The sequence below is a fragment of the Centroberyx gerrardi genome, chromosome 18, assembly GCF_048128805.1.
Source record: "Centroberyx gerrardi isolate f3 chromosome 18, fCenGer3.hap1.cur.20231027, whole genome shotgun sequence".
Lineage (NCBI taxonomy): Eukaryota > Metazoa > Chordata > Actinopteri > Beryciformes > Berycidae > Centroberyx > Centroberyx gerrardi.
Window position 1 is genome coordinate 11414589 of NC_136014.1, and position 18495 is coordinate 11433083.

The 18495-nt window shown below is 45.1% G+C and overlaps 1 protein-coding gene across 2 annotated transcripts in view; it reads left to right on the forward strand.

The window, feature by feature from the left end:
* Nucleotides 1-4834: 4834 nt before the first annotated feature.
* Nucleotides 4835-18495, forward strand: part of LOC139924700 (SAM and SH3 domain-containing protein 1) — a 59637-nt gene continuing 45976 nt past the window's right edge. For both annotated transcript variants that reach the window (XM_078289830.1, XM_078289831.1), the window contains exons 1-2: nt 4835-5501; nt 15781-15909. In XM_078289830.1, the coding sequence (XP_078145956.1) occupies nt 5394-5501; nt 15781-15909 (237 nt within the window). In that variant the 5' untranslated portion in view covers nt 4835-5393. The remainder of the gene's footprint in view (nt 5502-15780; nt 15910-18495) is intronic.

Sequence of the window (18495 nt, forward strand, 5' to 3'; positions counted from 1 at the left end):
AAAACGATGTAATATAGTCAAAAGAAATTAAAATGTACTACAACTACATTGGGTGTAACATTAATCACCATATGAGTTTGTTTCCAAAAATGTATCCATCCATTTTGGGAATAATCACCTAAGGTTCATCATTTGATATCCAAAATATAGAGGATGCAAGCTATAAAACTGTAAGAGTAGGTGTCTTTTTTTCATCTGGTAGATATCACATTTTGGATCAAACCTCTTCAACAAGCATGTTTCAGCGTTGTGTGGTCACCTAACAGAGGTAACAGCATTCTTTCACTGGGGTGGCATCCTTGATGTCTGCCCGCCGTGTTGTTCATCACCCCCCTGCCAGCGCGGGTCGTGACCTCCCCGGGGCTATTTTTAAGGCCCGGGTCACCGACCTCCAAAAAGGGTCACTCTCACTGCCTATCAGGGGAGGTCCAGCACTCCTCTGCCGCTCCGTCTATCTCTGCCGAGCTTCCCTTTCGCTTCTTTACCCCATCTGCATTCTTCTTCTATCTCCAGCTCCCCTTTCCCCTCCTCGCCTCCTCTGTCTTGATCTTGTTATCTCTTTCCACCACGACCCTCTCATCTTTCCTCCATCCCTCAATCCTAACCAGTCATGTTAAAGGACTATACCGGCTTTTTGGGGGTTTGGCCTATTGGTCACTTTACCCAATATCTAACAAGAAGATTGGCACCAAACTCATCTCTGTGTAGATAGATCTGTCCAGCGCTGCTAACGCTTTAGCATACAGTATGTTAAGTAATTGTAGGCAATTAGCATTATCCTAAAAGTGAGATGCTTGTTTAGAGGATTGGTAAAATAGACATAAAATTCTACAAAAAGGATGCACTTTCAATGGCAGACGATCTCTCTCTTCCTGTGAGACAGCTAAGTTTTTGCGTTTTGATTCATAATGGACTTCACTAATGATGAAGATTGAGATTTTGTAAATCTCAGCCTAAAGAGGTTTATCTTACTCTAATCTTATCTCGTCTTTATCTTCCCTCGGCTCCTCCTCTCCATTCACTCCCTCTCTGCTCCAGCCTCACACCCTTCACCCCACCCATACTCCTCTTCTGATTTCAGCGCTCTTTGTTTAGACATGCTGCCAGGGTTCCAGATAATCTCAGTGAGCGAGCTGATACACGGCACAAAATGATACCTTGCGACGCGTCGTAATCCAGGCCAAGTGTATTCGTAGACGTTCTGCCGCTTCAAAGGGAGTTAATCTCTGAGCCTTTCACCTATATAGACTTTATGTAGCCTGTGGGAGTGTTTGAGTGGGTTAATGAATGGACTCAGGTGGGAGGTTAGCTGATTCTCAGTAGATATAAGGGCTCTCTAATGTCTTTCTGTCTGCAGCGATGCCTGCAGGGTCCGTAGAGGACTAACGCTCGCCAGAGACACACACAGCTCTTCCCTGCTCCTCTCTCTGCAGGTGGGACAGATTATATGAGCAAGGCCTGTCTTTTACGGCTCCACTCTGTGTGTGCGTGTGTGTGTGTGTGTGTAGCTGATCCAGAGTACAGGGTGTACTGGGAGCACTCGTGAGAGCGGAGACTAGCCCAACTGATCAGCGGAATATCAATTCGACTTAGGATAAAACGTGTGTGCGTGTGTGTCACACTGCATTCAATACCACAGGAGATGAGAGAAAAGGAAGAGAGAGAAAAGTGTATTAGTGATGATAATATAATGAAAAATATGAATAGTAGACAGGGAGGGAAAAAGCAGAATAAAGATGCAAGACAGTAGTGAAAGACAGCAGTATACATGACCTGAATCAGTATAAGGGCTATATTGGCCAAGTTATGAAGCTTTGAAGGCTTTGCTCAGACTAACCTACATACGAGTGATTTATATTCATGACATCATCTTCTTCACAAACTGACCCCTATATGTTTTGAGAGCTATGAAATCAATTTAAAGCTCTCATCCCACTTTCAGGGCTTACACAAGTTTATAGGCACTGTGAATTGGTTGCAGGTGTATCTTCTACTTGTTATAGGCTCCACATTTTGCCCTCAATCCTCCTGAGCAAATGTTCCTATGGAATCTGGTCCAAAAAAGTTGATCAATAGAGAAGACGGTCTTATATGTAATCAGTGGGAAATTAGGTGAAATAAGTAAGCGACTAATTGACCATCCCAACAAAAGAGTATTTCCTCTTGTCTGGCAGCATTACACCTTGATTAGCTGTGAGGGTGTGGGGGAGGGAGGATAGCTGGAATCTACTCAGGCACACAGACACACACACACACACACACACACACACACACACACACTCACACACACACACACGCCAGCAGTGTTTGATGATTGTGCACTGAGTCAACAGGCTGTTCCTCCTCTCCTCATTAACAGTCTGACCCCTCTGTTAGAAGCGCTCCAGGTGGGGTCACACTGTCTTGTACTGGGGGGGGAAGGGGCGGGAGAGTGTGTGTGAGTGTGCATGTGTTGGGGGGCGGGGGGGTTACTCCCAACACCTCCCTTGCTCCGAAGGACAGGGGGAGGAACAGGGTGGTGCCTCTCAAGACACAACATGCTCACCATTCTCAGGAAACAGAGGAAGATCGATGGACAAAGAGATGATGTAATGGCAGTATGGACACACACACACACACATTCACGCACACACAAGGCGCCCTACCACTCGCTGCTGTCACCCTGGGGTTACAGATGCGGGGTCGGCGGTGAAGACCCCCGGGTTGCCGACTCGCCGGCGAACAAAGCCACACTTGTGTGAACGTGTGTTCTGTGTGTTTACACTGTAAGCAGGATACTGCTGAGCAGCTGCCGCTCATCTTAGGCCTGCAAAAGTCATTCTTGACCTACCACCGTATATACACACACACACACACACACACACACACACACTTTGAACCGTGATTATGGCAGTATGGGGAATGACCACTACAAACAGAGAGGAATAACACCAAATTTCAAAATCTATTTTAAGGAAGAAAGTCAACACACACCATACCACCTCTTCGTATGGACCACACTGCAAAAATGCAATAGTGATACATGTGCGGGAACCTTCTGTAATGCACCATGTAATTCACAGGGGGCCTCCTATCATATATCCCCCCACTACAGGTGAAACTTACAGCTTTGGGGCGTACTGTGTAACTGATCACCTTTTACAGGGTTACATATAGGAATGTGAGGTAGAGACTGCCGCGTTTATTCTGCTCTGCTCTGTTCTGTTTTATTTGTATAGCCCTTAACCACTGTTACAGTCTCAAAGGGCTTCACAACGCCAACATTATGAGAACAATAAATGAAAACTACACCCTCCAACCTTACACCATCCAGAGGACAAGGAAAAACTCCCACGAAAACCTCATTAGGAAAAAAAAAATGGGAGAAACCTTGGGAAGGGCTAGTCAGAGAGGGATTCCCCTACCAGGATGGTCAGGGCTGATCTTGAATATCGCTTTGATTGCATGATGGGTGTTGTCATATAACCTGAGCTGGTTTACAGCAGGTGAGGCGGCGTTTCAGATTGGCATGTAGCCACAAGGAAGAGCTGAGTGAGAAGCTGTGGTTTTACTGTCTGTCTCTCTCTCTCTCTCTCTCTCTCTCTCTCTCTCTCTCTTTCTCTCTCTTTCTCTCTCTCTCTTTCTCTCTCTCTCTCTCTCTCGCTCCCTCCCTCTCTCCCTCTCTCTCTCCTTCTGGCATCTGTCACAAGACCTGGCAGCTGTTGCAGCTCTGAGAGAATGTGTTTCTGGCAGCGAGGGGAGAGACAGAGACACTCTCACGAGTTCTTCATTACAATAGAGTTGCCTGCTGGTGGAGCATAACAAACGGCTAATCAGTCAGGATAGCTGCGCAATTTCATGCTTGTGCATAACATGTTTCACTTTTTTTCAAGCGGGCCCGGCTCTGTATTCTACTCTTATTCAAATGAGATGTGTGGTGCGGACTGGAGGACATTGCTGTTGCATTGTTAGACTGATTGTTTGTTATGCTTCGTGTGTGTATGTGGTCATCCATATAGAAAATAGTTACACAAGTAAAGTAGTTAGTAAGTTTGTTTTTTTTGTCAAAGCTCCATGTTTTCTTATTGTACAGCATGCTCGCGGATTTGTAACACGAATAGGGCACAGTGTGCGTCACCCCCTTAAAAACATTTTTCCCATGCGCTTTTTTGTTTTTCATACAATTGTGTGGGGAAGGTCGCTTTGTTCTCGATCCCTATTCAGCGCTGGTTGGAGAAAAGTATTGGTTTTTCTGGTCTGTTTTATAAAAAAAAAAAAAAAAGCCCCTCATGAAAGAGAACTGTAGTAATCCTATAATACATTTAAGAAGGATACTGTACGGATATTACAGCAAAACCATAAACTATTAAATAGTTTAAGCTATAAAATATGTTGGACTTTTATAGGAGCATTAAAGTGATGAAGAGGATATAAAAAAATACCATTAAATACGATAAAGTCACTGTAAACTCACCACTGAGTACTACAGACACACTATAACAATATTATAGTGATACCATAGGAGTCAACACTAAGTACGACAAATTTACTATTGAGTACCTCAGACACATTATAAGTCCTATGAATATTATATAGGAATATTACAATGATTTTTCGAAAGGGATGACCTAATTCCTATAGTGGGTAGCCTTTATCCTCCTGACATGGGACAAGTTTTTTTTGCTGCTGTAATGTTTTGCTGGGAGGAGTGTGTGTGTGTGAGAGAGAGAGAGAGAGAGAGAGAGAGAGAGAGAGAGAGAGAGAGAGAGAGAGAGAGAGAGAGAGAGAGGGAGAGAGAGAGAGGGAGAGGGACGACGGGTGAAGAGAGGGGGGAGGCGCACTGTTTGGAGGACAAGGTCTGCGCTCCGGGCGTTTTCTCACTCGTTATTTTTAATGGAAATAAGTCTCTCTCTCTTTGGTGTAGTTGTTTTAGACATTTTTCTGACGGCCACCGAGGGATTACAGTAACTGGTTGAAAAGTTTTTTTGCGCACTTTGGCAACTTCTCCCCCCCCCCCCCGCCGGTGCGGGGTTTGGTTTGTGCCCGGGCACAGCTCGGTGCGGTGCGGATTGCGGAGCAGGGAACACCCCGCTAGAAAAAGTTTGCAGACGAATGACCTGTTGTGGGACCACAGAACTACAGGCTGTCATTATAGCCTGTTTTTGTTTATTTTAGAATTGGGATTCAACTCATGAGTGTCGGGGAAGTTCCCTAAACATGTCCGGACGCATTTTACGCACTGCACGTCGGTTTGTGCCTGGGAATGTCGGAGCATTTTACCGGTGCGTCAAGGGCAACTTTCTCTAGCAAGCGTTGCCTTGCCAACTGCCGGTGATCGGGCCGCTGCGTATGGGCTTGCATTGAAGCTTTGCGCCAGAGAGGTCAAACTGAACACACCGTGAAACACTAACATTATGGAAGGTGACCAGGGGGCCGCTGCGCCCTCCGATGAGCCCCAGGCGGACAACTCCGCCGCGTCCGACAGTTTCTCCCAACTGTGGACGGACGTAATGGGGATGCTGGTAAGTTTGGAGGGGGGGGGAGACAGGAACATAGACTGTAACAACTAACTGAGACTTTTCACCCTCGTCCACGAAGGGGCCACTGATTGCCGAATAGGTGATTGTGTATTGGTGCTGGTTGGTCCTTGCAAATCACGCATCAAAACAACACTTGGGAGTGCGTCCCTGTAGTTCCCACGTTTCAGATCCATCACTCTACATGTGGTTAGGGAGTCGGGTGGTTTGGTTGTAAGCCTGTTTAGTGAGGAGCTCATACTGTTGAGTCGGTCGGATTTCAATGCAAGCTGGAATCGAGTAAGAATATGGTAGGTTACTGCACTATTGAGAGATTAACCCTTTTGTACTACTGCCAGATTCCCATCAGGTTGTGTGTGTATGTGTGTGTGTGTGCTGCGACAACTTTGGCCCCCATGGCTTTTAATTCAGTGTTGTAGATTCAGTATATCTTAATGATGCATTGTTTCCTTTGGAGTTTTTGCACTAGGCCCGGAGTTCCCAAACTTTTTCATGTAAAAGAAAGTTTTGTCCCTGGGACCCCTGTCTGAGGAGATTGTTTTGTCTGTCTGTACTGTAACATCAGCAGCCATAAACGTTATCATTAGAATAGTTATTCTGTATGGTCTCTCCTTGTGATAACTTATGGTGAATTGTTAGGAACCCAGTCAGCAAACCACTGTGCTAGGCTGCTGTGGTGGCATATGGCTGTGAGAATTGTAGAGAGAGAAACATTGTGAAAACTTGCACATTTACATTAGAAAGTCTGATTTGTCATAGCGTATCAATTCCCCCTTATTTCCAGATTTGGTTTGTTTGCCGTTTTCCTTCTAAAGCTGTCAGTTATCCGAGTCAAGATACAATCAGCAGAGAGAGCCAAGTTGGTTTATGTTTGTTTACAGTAATTTTGTGCCTCAAATCCACTGGACTTCATGTTCTCCTTTGGAGATATATTGCAACAACACTGATTTCTGCAACGCTAGTCTTCTGCTAGTTTGTGTGGAAAGGCAGCCAAAGCAATCGTAATTTAACAGGCCATGGGATCTGATTGATCTGCTGAACAAATGTGGTGCAGTCACTTCCAGTCTGAGTGTTTGAAGACAGAGGTGTTAATTTGGTTTGGTCTGGAACTGAGGATGTGAATAGAGTGTGTGTGTGTGTGTGTGTGTCCTTGTGTGTGTCTTGTTTGTGTGTCTGCGCAGGAGGGAGAAGCTGTCCTGCCCTCTGACACCGGGTGGGAGACTTGGGCTCCCAGCCAGGCGATTTAACCAGATTTATTGCTCTGGAGGCAAATGTCTACTAGGCCGTGCTCATCTTTGACGTCTTTCCCCTTCAGCTGGAACACACACACACACACACACACACACACACACACACACACACGCGCACACACACACACACACACACACAGATAGCACCTCCATTGGCAATTGCAGCAAACTTTCAGAACTCTTAAATAAACACATCTTCACAGAATAAATCAGGGAAAACCAAAGTAAAAATGTCTGCCGGTACACATACAGGCCTGTAGTTGTGTCTAGCAAAGTACAACATGTATTTTCAGTCTGATTAAATTTAACCTTAATGTTAGCAAGCCAGCTATCCTGCCAGTAAACGCACACTCTCATTATTTCAAAACCATTGACCTCAACAATAGCTAGAATCTTTTTCCAGATATCATTTTACATGTTTACCTCTGAAGTCTTGGGAAGCCTTGATGGCCCTGTGACCAACTTATTGTCCATTTTGGTGGCAGCAGGCACAGCTTAATATTTTTTAACAGAACTATTTCACTCTGCTTGGGAAACAAAGTATAAAAATCTGATTGGCTTTTTCCATGCTTGACAACTAACTGGTCAACCGCCATTATATTGCTTGAATTTCTTTTGGTTGCTCATGTCTGAAGAAAGTGATTGGACTTCTGGTGACTAGTTGCTTGAGTTCATGGCAGTGTGTAGGCATAGTTAATGTCAATCTAATGGTTTCCAGCAATTCTGGACCATTCAGTCTCTTTGCCATGTTTTGAGCTTCTGATAAAGTATCATCAGAAGATTTTCCACTCTTTTAGAAAGATCTCCTAGATTAAACCCTATTCCAGCCATTTATTTGATCAAATCAAATACAGAGTCACTAAATACACCCATGTCTATCCATTTCAACAGAACTCATGTCTGCAAATGACTTGAATACTGACTTAATTTGCCCTTATTTTAATGAATTGTATCTAAACAATATGCTCAATCTCCTATCTATATGCGACCTGTGAAATGAATGGCCCGAGCACAATGAATACCCTATCTCCCTTGAAGCAAAATGGCCCTGCTATGTATAGCCAGAGCACTGTGTAATGTGTTTCAATAGCCTTTGTTTTGTAGGGGGGCCCTATATGGGAATGCCCTTTTGAATGTGGGTTTGCCCCAAGCCTATTGAACCAACTTAATTTAGCGTTGCAGATGTATTTGGTCTTGGCTCGTCACACGTGAGGACAAGCCTACATACCTGTTCAGATAGATATCTGTCCTGATAAAGATCTGGCGACATGCTTACTCCACTTTACCTGTCTGCCACTGTTTGTGTTTCAGCATACAAACCGAAGAACTACTCTTAACACTTCTGTTGTTTAAGTGTCAGGCGTTAAAACAGCCAACAGCAAAAATTTCAGAGATCTGCATCGAGGAGAATGTCATCTGTCTAAGAGTGCATCTTCATAATGAGATTTCATCGTGTTTGACTATAGATCAAAGGACACTGTATGGCCCACAGTGTTATTCTGAGGAGAGGAGCCCCTGTCTCTGAGGTTAACCATACACAGCAGCCTGTTGTGGAATGTGTTTAATAAGAATACCTAAGTGAGCCAGTCATTTATTTGTGGTTGAAGCCGAGTAAACAGCGCTTGAGCCAATTAAGAGTCAAAGGCAGTTTAGGAACGTATGGAGCTGGAGCTGTTTCTAAGTGCTTGGATTTACAGATGTCTGAATGGGGTTTTACTTCTAGACCCAACCCACTTCTGCAGACATGAGGTTTATTCAAGTCCTCAGATGTTAACATTCTTTCTTGAGTGTTAAATGAGCTGCATTAAAGCTATTTGCCTGGAAACATGAAACTTTTGCCTCAGCATAATGTTTAATGTTTTTGAGGTGTGTCAATGCAGTTTCAGGTTCTCATGAGAATCCATCGCAGTGCCTCTAGTCTGCATCACACATCCATTGCGCCTCAAAAGTTCCTTGGGTTTGTGCAATCTAGTTATACCTGGAATCGCTGCTGCATCTCTCAACAAAACTTAAATCACCCATTTTCAGACATGCCTTTGAGCGTGACAAGCTTCTAATTGTGCTCCTTCCCTGCCCAGATGATTTGATCACAAACCTGGATAGCTGACAGTCATCCTTTATTCCCTCCCTGCGCTTCTGAAAGAAAGCTCTCATCCCGTTTTGCTTGAAAGTTCATCTTGAGCCAAGGCCTTAGGGAAATATTTTACTTGCCTGCAGAGAAGCCTTTTCTGTTTTGAAGAGAGTTTTGTAGTGTTTTACAGAGCGTGGGTGGGTGTTTGTCCATTTGGACAGCTCTGATTATATAGTAGACAATGATTCATCTCCAAACCTAAGGCTTTGATACTGCTCTCGAGACGCGATTATTGATTGCGTCTGGGAAACATATGTTAGATGAAGCGATCTCTCTTTGCTTCCTCCCACGTAACACTTCGTACTGAGTGGTGCTGTATGCTTCAAGTCCTTTCCTGCTAAACCAAGGCTAGCTAGGCCACTTTGTAACTTCGCCAATAAAGTTCTAACCCAACCTATCATAGCCTAAATTTGTCTATTGTTGCCCAGACTTGCCCAGTCCAGCTCAGTTCTCCTCTGCTCCCCCTCCCTGACTGGGCTCATTATTGAGGTCATACAGAGATCTGGCATGTTTCCTCTGTTGAGGCGGCGGTGCACTGTTCTCTGAGAGACACGGATATCCTCAGGAAGCCCTCTTAAAGGGGGTGGACTGTGGCCCCTGGCCTCCTCTTCCTCGACAGTCTTCCCCCTTGGCTCCTATGGCAAATACTTCTCCTTTCAGTCAGACTTCCACTGTCTGTATACTATGGAATTCTCCACTTCTCCTCCTGGAACATTTCTCTCTTGAACTTGTTGGGTGATGGTTTTTGCTGAGTTGCACATGATTGATGCTCTGTCACCTTCTCATCCACCTGTCTCTACTCATCTTTTTCCCATCCCTCGTGTCTCATTCGCCTCATCTTTCAACTCCTGGTCAGTTTTCTGTGATTGGTCACTCACACCGTACCAGTCCAGGAAGCTCCTCTCAGGTTGAGGGTGGGGATGGTCAAATCTTGGCTGTAGGACGAGCCTCAGCCACTGGAGGGATAAAGGGATGGGCGGAGTGAGGGATTGCTTACCCACCCTCGCTTTTCATGAAGAGTTGTGTGGGGACCGCTGGACAGGCGGCCTCTCGCGGCTTTGGTTTGAGCTGGAGTATCCATGACTCAGGGGGAAACAGGATAATTTTGTTGGTTCCCTTCTTTCAAATGAGACATCAGTATAATGCAACACAATACCAGTGAGTGGGTGGCAATTTCAACCCGCCGCTCCCGTCCTGTGGTCGCGTATCAAGTGAAAGTGATCGTACTACTTGACGTACTAACATTACATCAGATGCATGACTCTATTGTCATCTGTTGTCATTGTTCCTCCCCCTAGAGAATGGCTAGTCACAAGGCTAGCACTGTAACAATAGCTTCTGCCATGTACACCATAACTCAACCCCTATGTGACTGAGCCCCAGTGTGACAAACGGCACTGTCAGGAATGTGTACCTAAAGGATAGACCAGAACAAACACGTTAGGCAGGACTAATGGTTTTTAGCCTTATGGAATGTCTCTCTAGCTGGTTTTGACAAACAAGCACTTTCTTTGAGAGAGTGCGCAACATCTAACATGCTGTGGAAAACATGAATTGAATGTAACTTGATTGAGAGATTAGCTCTGCAACTTGGCAGTGATTCCTAAGCATGCAAGGGGACCCGAGTTGTCGGCACCCGTGAGTTCTGCCTCGCATGCTGGCTGTGGAATTTTTTAATAACTTTACAAGAGAGCGCTTTAGTGTGCCATTCAGATGTTGTATCTTGAAGAAATAGTCACTTGAACTGTGGCGTGCACATTTTTGGCGATATCTTTATCTAAAGCGATGGAAAGAACAGCTTGCTGACTCAAACTATTTATGCTGTGAAACTTAAAGTGACCGCCGCAGGATCCGTCCAGTGGAAGTGTTGAATGGCGATACTCTGATACACTGAAATGTGTTCCACCAGATTTACCCCAAAAAGAATAAATCCTCATTGGCACAGCTTGTAACTCCAGCACATTAACTGCCCACACTAAATGTTTCATCCAGGCTGTTTGGTTCAGACCTTGGGTAAATTAATAATGAATTTCGCCTCCAACAAAAGTCCTTCCACAGTTTGTAACTGTGGTGATTTCTTTCAGTCAAGGAAACTGGCCAAGGTGGTGAAGGTTGAACGCACTGTTGCATGTTTAGCGGCTGTGAGTATGAGTGGAGTGTGGCAAATCGTGGCATCAAACTGGTGAAGATTATGTGCATTTGTGGGGTAATCATACTGGCAGAAACAGAATGATAGACCACAGACTCAGTGACAGACAGAATCGTAGATCCTTTGGTATATTTTAGCTATCATATTTATTGATACTGACAGTAAGGATTAAATTTAAGACGTGGAGGTTCCTGCACAGCACCCAGCCTTGTCTCTTTACCAAACGGACGCTACTTAATACTGACTTATGTCTGTATAACCAAAACCCCGGGGTAGCAAGAATGCCTGGAATGCCATGGTTAATTGATTAAGTCAGCAGGGGTCACCAGGCCTTAATGCTGTTTCCATTCTCATCTCCTCAACCGTGCTCCCTCGCGTGGGCATATGGAGCCTATATATTTCTACTCACGTGAGGTAGATTCCAATATGAAAGCTGAGGTAATTTGATTTATCTCCATGAGAGACACGGGAGGCAATATATTTGTATATTGGAATGCAGCCATGGGTGCTAATCATCTAAATTCCTTATAACTAATCTTACATTCTGGATAAATGAGTTATTGTGTAAATCTCTTGGTAATGGCTCAATAGCATTCATATCACACATTACTGAAATATTCACCCAGTGTGGTGTAATACCAGTAATTTGTCTTCTGATGCGGTAAACAACATGACAGACAGACACTCAGTCATTTCACAGTGGTTTGTGCTTTTTTTTATGGAATAAAAACTCCTGCAAGTGTCTTTACAGGAGTACCCCAAAGCATTTCCTCTAAAAGTTTAGAGAGTTACGCAAAGTCTTGGAACAGAATCGACCTGCAGCACAGTGTGTGTCAGTGCGCTCTGACAAGTTTCAGCTGAACAGGGAATTGGGAGTAGCCGTCTTGATGGAACAACAGTATCTTGGGCTTGGATACTTGTGGCTTAATGTCAAAGCTGATGCATAGACACACATGCGCGCACACAGACACAGGCTCGCTCACACACTCTTTGTGTTTGCTTGGGTGTTGGTTTTTGTATGACTATTGTTCGCGAGGCAAACTGGGGTGTTGACCTCCCGCACATCTAGGGTGGAGAGGCAGTTGCGTCAGCTGAGACTTTATGAGTCTCGAATCCAAACAGAATCTACATTTGTTTGTCTTCAGTTTATATTCCAGGTTATATTTTTGGTGAATTTGTGTCCTAAATGGTTAACATACGCAAGAGATACTGGGGAATTTTTAAATGGTGATTGGTAAGATCAGTATGCTAACACACACAGACCCATATGTTGTCTAGCGGGTGATAGATTTAAGACCTTTCCATAGGTTCTTTGTGATAGATAAAGGTTTTCTTTAAAGTGCCTCTTCCCAGACTCCAGATGTTTTACCCCCCCTCTCACCCCACGGCTTCCCCAGTCAGTAGCACACAAATCATCCCCTGTCCGTCTCCTCCCCCCCACCACCTTTCTCCGCCTGCTGTGTGGACCACTGTCAGACCCCCGCGTGCTCTCCCACCTTCGCTCCCACGTCGGCGGATTCGCCCTTAAACGTAAACACTCAATCGCTTATCTCCCGACACGCACAATCAATCTCGCATCCACAAAAGCCGTCGGTTTTCCTTTCTTCACGTGTTCTCTCACTTAATCTGTTTCTCCCAAAGGCGGTTACGCTCTCAGCACTTGCTCTCACGTGCGCTCTCTCACACCTCCGCTCCTCCCCACACACACACTATACACACAAGTAGATGTACATAACTGTACATACGCAGTATCGCTTTACGGGGTGCTGTGGGACGTGTGTTGCGATGTTGCTGGGTGGGGAGGGGGCTCCCTTTCCAGTCGACGTCCCAGCTGGGACCAGCTGTGTTGGAGCTCCATGAGCTAATGCCAGCGGAGGAATCCCAGATATCCACACACACACACACGAATGCACACATATAGACACAGACACATCCTTATGAGACTCAGTGGGCAGAGCCAATGCACACACCAGCAAACCACATGAGGCTTTACCTGTGCATAGCTGAGGTTTACGTTACGTCAAACTCCAAAGTTCCTGGAGGGATTGAGGCCAGACAGTGGCACGGGAAAAAACATACATCAGCATTTCTGCTGTGGTGGCACAGTTCTGTCAGGCCCAACTAATCCATCACTGTTAACCCTAATCGGGGTGGTCTTTAGTCAATCAGGAGTCAGTATACTCTCAGGATTGGGTTCCTGCTTCTCGGTTGGATATGGTGAATAGATCAGCCCAGTCCTGGCTTGTTTATGGTGATTAAAACATCCTGGAGTTCTCTAATAAGAGCGTGCTCTCAGTCAGTGTGAGGAATGAAAGGGAAAGCATGTGTCTGCTCGGGGAGTGTTCCCGTTGGGAAGCTCGGTCATCTCAAACCATATGTCTGGACATGGCAGGAGTTCTCATGTAATGAGACCGGGAGGATAGATCACAGCCAGACAAACTGGACTTTTGAGTCACGCGGAGAGAAAACATGTGTGTTGTTAGTGCTGGTACATTTAAATGCATAATCAGTAATTGCCCTCCATAACTCAAACCACTGAGTTGGATTGTGAATCATTGGCCCGCCTCAGTTTGTTTTGGTCCAGTGTTGTTTTTGAATTCTCCAGCATGTGTGTGCGTGCATGCTAATGTGTGTTCTCTCTATGAGTAGACACCCATCTCTGAAGAAGCCCCTATGCCCCTGTGTGTGAATGTGTGTGTCTGTGCATGTGTGTGTGTGTGTGTGTGTGTGTGTGTGGCACACTCCACAGTGCCCCATTCATCTGTGGCCTGGCACTCAGATAGGGAGTCCTGTTGAGAGAGACAGAGACTGAGAGAGACTGTTCGAGCCCTACACAGTGACTCAATGCTAGCTGTCTGCCTGGCACAGATTAGATCAACACTGATGAATATTCAACAGTTAGCCATCACCGCTAGAATGGCCTACATTTTTACCAAGGCAGGAGATGGGAGTCAGTCCTCTCTCCCAAGTTGTACAAAAGGGGCTGTGCTATGTCCTAGGGTTTCATTTTAAAGTATGGGAAATACGATATATAGGATATATAAGTAAAATAGCTGAATATCTTGCATGTTTTTCCAAAATGACTTTCCAAAATGACTTTCCCTAATCATTAATCATGTGAGATTAGGTATTACATTTTTTAAATGGCTGTTATCTCATTTTGGAGCGAAAGCATTAAATTCTGTGCCAAGCTCACAGCAAACGATCATCGGTACTGACACTTTGTATTCATTGACTTTCAAGTTTCAGAAGTTTTATAGAACCCAGGTTTCAACTGGCCACACTATTAATGGCTCCAAGTGTAACCTAGAGGCCAATCTTCAGCATCATATCCAAGGAGTATTCTGTTGAGTAAGGTCTTTATTATTTGGAGCATAGCTTCCTCCTTCAATCCTAAACACACGTCTTCCACACAAAGACAGGAACTGTGCCGATCTAAACTGCAGCAAGCCGGAAGAGTGTGTTTGGTTTATGGTTTGGAGAATGTCTGAGGAGGTAAAGGGCATTCCTGATATGGGCCTCCACAAAGACAAAGCCCAGGAGCAGAGCAGACTGGCTGTCGTTACTGTGGGGGATAAGAATCAATGAACGGCCAAAATATACATATACAGACCTTTTATTGAAGGTTATTTTTAGATTTGTGTTGTATGGGTAGATGGGTGGAACGTTTACCACCCTAGTTGAAGCTTTGGAATTAATGGTGTGTTGAGGCTATGTATGGCCCAGTAGAGCAGTCGATCACACAGACAGACAAATGTACACGAACACACACACACATACAAACTCACTTTTTCCTCATCTTCTCCTAAACTTGCCAGCTTATTACATGCTGAACTAGCCACATCCGCTACATCTCCTATCCCTCATTTGCATTCCCATTGCCACTATAGCAGTGAGTTAGTTCACTAATAGCAGTGTAGGAAACGGTGGTGTGCGAGTGATTAGGGTTAGGGTGTCTCTATGCCGCCCCACTGCCATGCCAGGTTTACCCAACTGCATGCCTGCCAGTTTAGTAGGCACCTTTCATATGCCACTAATTGCTAGTGTATGTGACAGTGGTTTTATCGAGCCACGCTTAGGGAACATGGAAAAGATGAAGGGGGGGGTCTCCTGACCTGGAGCACTGGTGGGCTGTAGAAGCTGTAAAGGTGGTGGAAGCAGCATGAGGGAGTGAAGGGTTGCACGGGTGTTTTTGTACAGATTTTGTTAGATGTGTAAAAACCAAGGTCAGTACTTAAGGTTTGTCATGGTGGAGACTGAATTAATTTGTCACAGGGATAATGTTATGGTGATTGCACTGCAAAAATGTCCACCTTAACAAGTCATTTATTCCGCTTAAAAGCTTTGGTTTGTTTTTTAAGGAAGTGAAAAAAATTCTTGCAGTCGAATGAGAAATTTCACTTTACAATGCAGTTGTAATTTTCTAGGAACTATTGGCAATGTATTGAAACGAGACTGATCACTCCACTAGTATCAAGATAATATCACTTGACTCTGGAAATTTCTCGAAACAAGTTGTTTTGCATTAAAAAAGAAAAACAAGATTTGAAAAATAAGATTTAAGACTACTAAATTCATTTACGTGGTCATGATGGACATATTTTGGACATATTTTGCAGTGCACACCATTTTTTTCTTTCAAAATTTGATTATAAGATTGCCTTCCTTCCTCAGGATGTTCTGGTCCACTGGCTAACACCCCCCCCCCCCCCCCCCCTCTCCTCCTCTCTCCAGGATGGTTCTCTGGGCAACATAGATGACCTGGCCCAGGAGTACTCAGAGTACTACAACACCTGCTTCAGTGACGTCAGCGACCGCATGGAGGAGCTACGCAAACGACGTGTCTCCCAGGAGCTCGACATGGTGAGTACATACACACACACACACACACACACACACACACACACACACACACACACACACACACCAACCAACCCCTTGTATAGCAATATGATCTCAGCAATAACACAGCTGGCAGCCACAACGGTTCTTGCTCTGGACTCGGCTCGCATGACCGCATGTCAAATTGTTCAGGGAAAATGATCATTTTTGCACAAATCCTTTAATAATGACCCCAAAAATCCCCCAATTCAGAATAGTCTCATAGCTTTACACAGTGTAATTTCCAAACACTCAGCCAACTGCGGAACAGCGAGGGAACCAACATCAATGTGTGCTAGGGTTTGTGACTTTCCCCCAAAGGCAGTGTGGCCTTTCTGGATGTGAATGCAGTTGTGTTCTGTGGGTCCATGGGGGGGGGTTTGGGGGTCCTTTTCACAAGGATGTAGGGTAGTGGGGCACCCCTTTGGTTGCCAAGCTACAAGCGAAGGTATGAAAGAATGCTGCTGGTGCTGCCACTGTGGGCCTAGCTCTGTGCTGCACACATACAAACACAGTGGAGAGCGAGAGTGTTGAATGCTAATATGCTAACTTCATAATTGCCCCATGTCTCTATTCATTGTGAATTGGATTGGTTTGAACCCTTTAAAATTGACCCTTGGGTTCAATTGTAAAATAAGTATGTATTTCAGTTTTATATTTGTTTTGAGTGGAAGACAGTGCTACAAATAGGCAACTCATACATGATACGTTTATCTTATCTAAAACCATACTGAGAGTGTTTTTAGAGTGGTAATCTGGCCTATTCTATTTTATTATATCCTAACCTAGCTGCTACTTCACTTAGCCTGAATCTGCTTGAGGGAGAAATGGCCGACTTGAATAAAATAAGTCAGTCAGCTGTCACAATGTAATAGATTTGGCTGTCAGGGAGATGAAGTCAGTGCTCCTTCCATAGAAGTTACTCACTCCTTATGCTGAGCAAACACCAGTGTCATATTACCGCAGCTTTTCTCATTTCTACCACCAGCCAAAATGTCTTCGTTCATCTCTTTTTGTCTGTCACTACTGATTTTGCAGGTCAATAGGAGGAAAGGCAGAGAGGTAGCAGTCGGGATAGATAGTCATTAAGGAGCTTATATGCCTGTACTTCTCAAAGGCAGCCATGTGGTTTTGTTTGGGATGACAGGTAGGGCTGAGATAAGGATCCTATAGCTGATTGATGGTGCTCTTCCTCCGAATGATTGCTGGCAGCGATCCTGTTCTCACAGCTTTCAGGAGGGAGTTTGCCAAGTCTAAAGTCATGGCCGTGGATGTGATACGCAGATATGTTTCGCATCTGATCGTGTTTTATGTGTTCTCCTTGTGTGGCCATAGTCCATGTGCTCCTTTTTCCATTGTGAGTTTATCAGTGTTAATGTGGAGGAGTAATGCGGATCACCTCTCTGCACGTTTCCGGGTTTGGGAAGGTTTTATCCCGAGGAGATAAAACGGGGGGGGGGGGGGGAGGAAGCAATCAGGGCTGATTTTACAGCTCGTATAGGAGAATAGAGGAAAGGAGCTGACTGGGCCCCGAGCCTGGATCCCAGCACAGGAGGAGGATAAGGATGCGAACAGAGGAAGACGAAGAGGGGGAGAACGACGAGGAGGAGGAGGAGTGGAGAATGTGAGAGCCTGCAGCTGTTCTCCCCCCCTGCAAAGTTTGGCAGCAAAAGATAGGTGGAGAAGAGGAGAAAAAATGAAGGATATATGGGTCAGACGACAGCTTACTGAGAGCCCTGAAGACTGAAGTATAAGCCCACGCTATATAGATTGAACTTTTCCCTGCATTTCAGTACAGTCCTTTTCTAAAATTAGATTTGGGGAACATTCAAGTCTGCCTTTTTCGCCGCTCTACTGCTTTTACAAAAGGGTGAAACTAGGTGAAGACAAAATCCCTCCTCTTAGCCAATATTGTTACAATATCATATTGCTAAAGGGTATTTGATGAACAGCTTTCCTGCCAGTTTTTCTTGCTCCATTTTCCTACTGGGCTGGTGTCATGTGTCCGGACTGGACACCATCGTAGACTGTCTCAAAGTCTGTGGAAAACTGGAACAAAAGAGTGAAGAAGAAATGCACAAGAGGAGACGGGGAGAGAGACAGACAGAGCACAGGAGAGTGAGAGACACTGAGAAAGGAAGGGACATAGAGAAATAGACTGTGAGAGAGAGAGAGAATAGAGAATGACTATTGTGTCTTGTGAAGTGTGTCCAGAAGCCAGTGGCTGCCAGCCAGTCTCATGCAGCCGTCTCCCTGAGGACCAATAGCAGATGGTTAGAGAAGGTCACAGTGCCAAAGGGCCGCGCTGATGGGGTGGCATTTAGCAAGCAGCACCCCTGAGGGACATGGCCTTTAGGGAAAGACCTGTCACCGCTAAAGGGTACAGGAGGGTGGCGGCGCTATCGGGACGCCTCAAGACCCACTCCCTCTCCGGTCATTGTCTTCCTCCTCTTCTCTCCATCCTCCAAATTAGTTTCTTTCTATTTTGGACTGCTCGCTCTAATCCTCTCACCTCTCTCCTATTATAACTTCTTGGGACTAACTTCTGGTTACTCAGTCACACCAGAG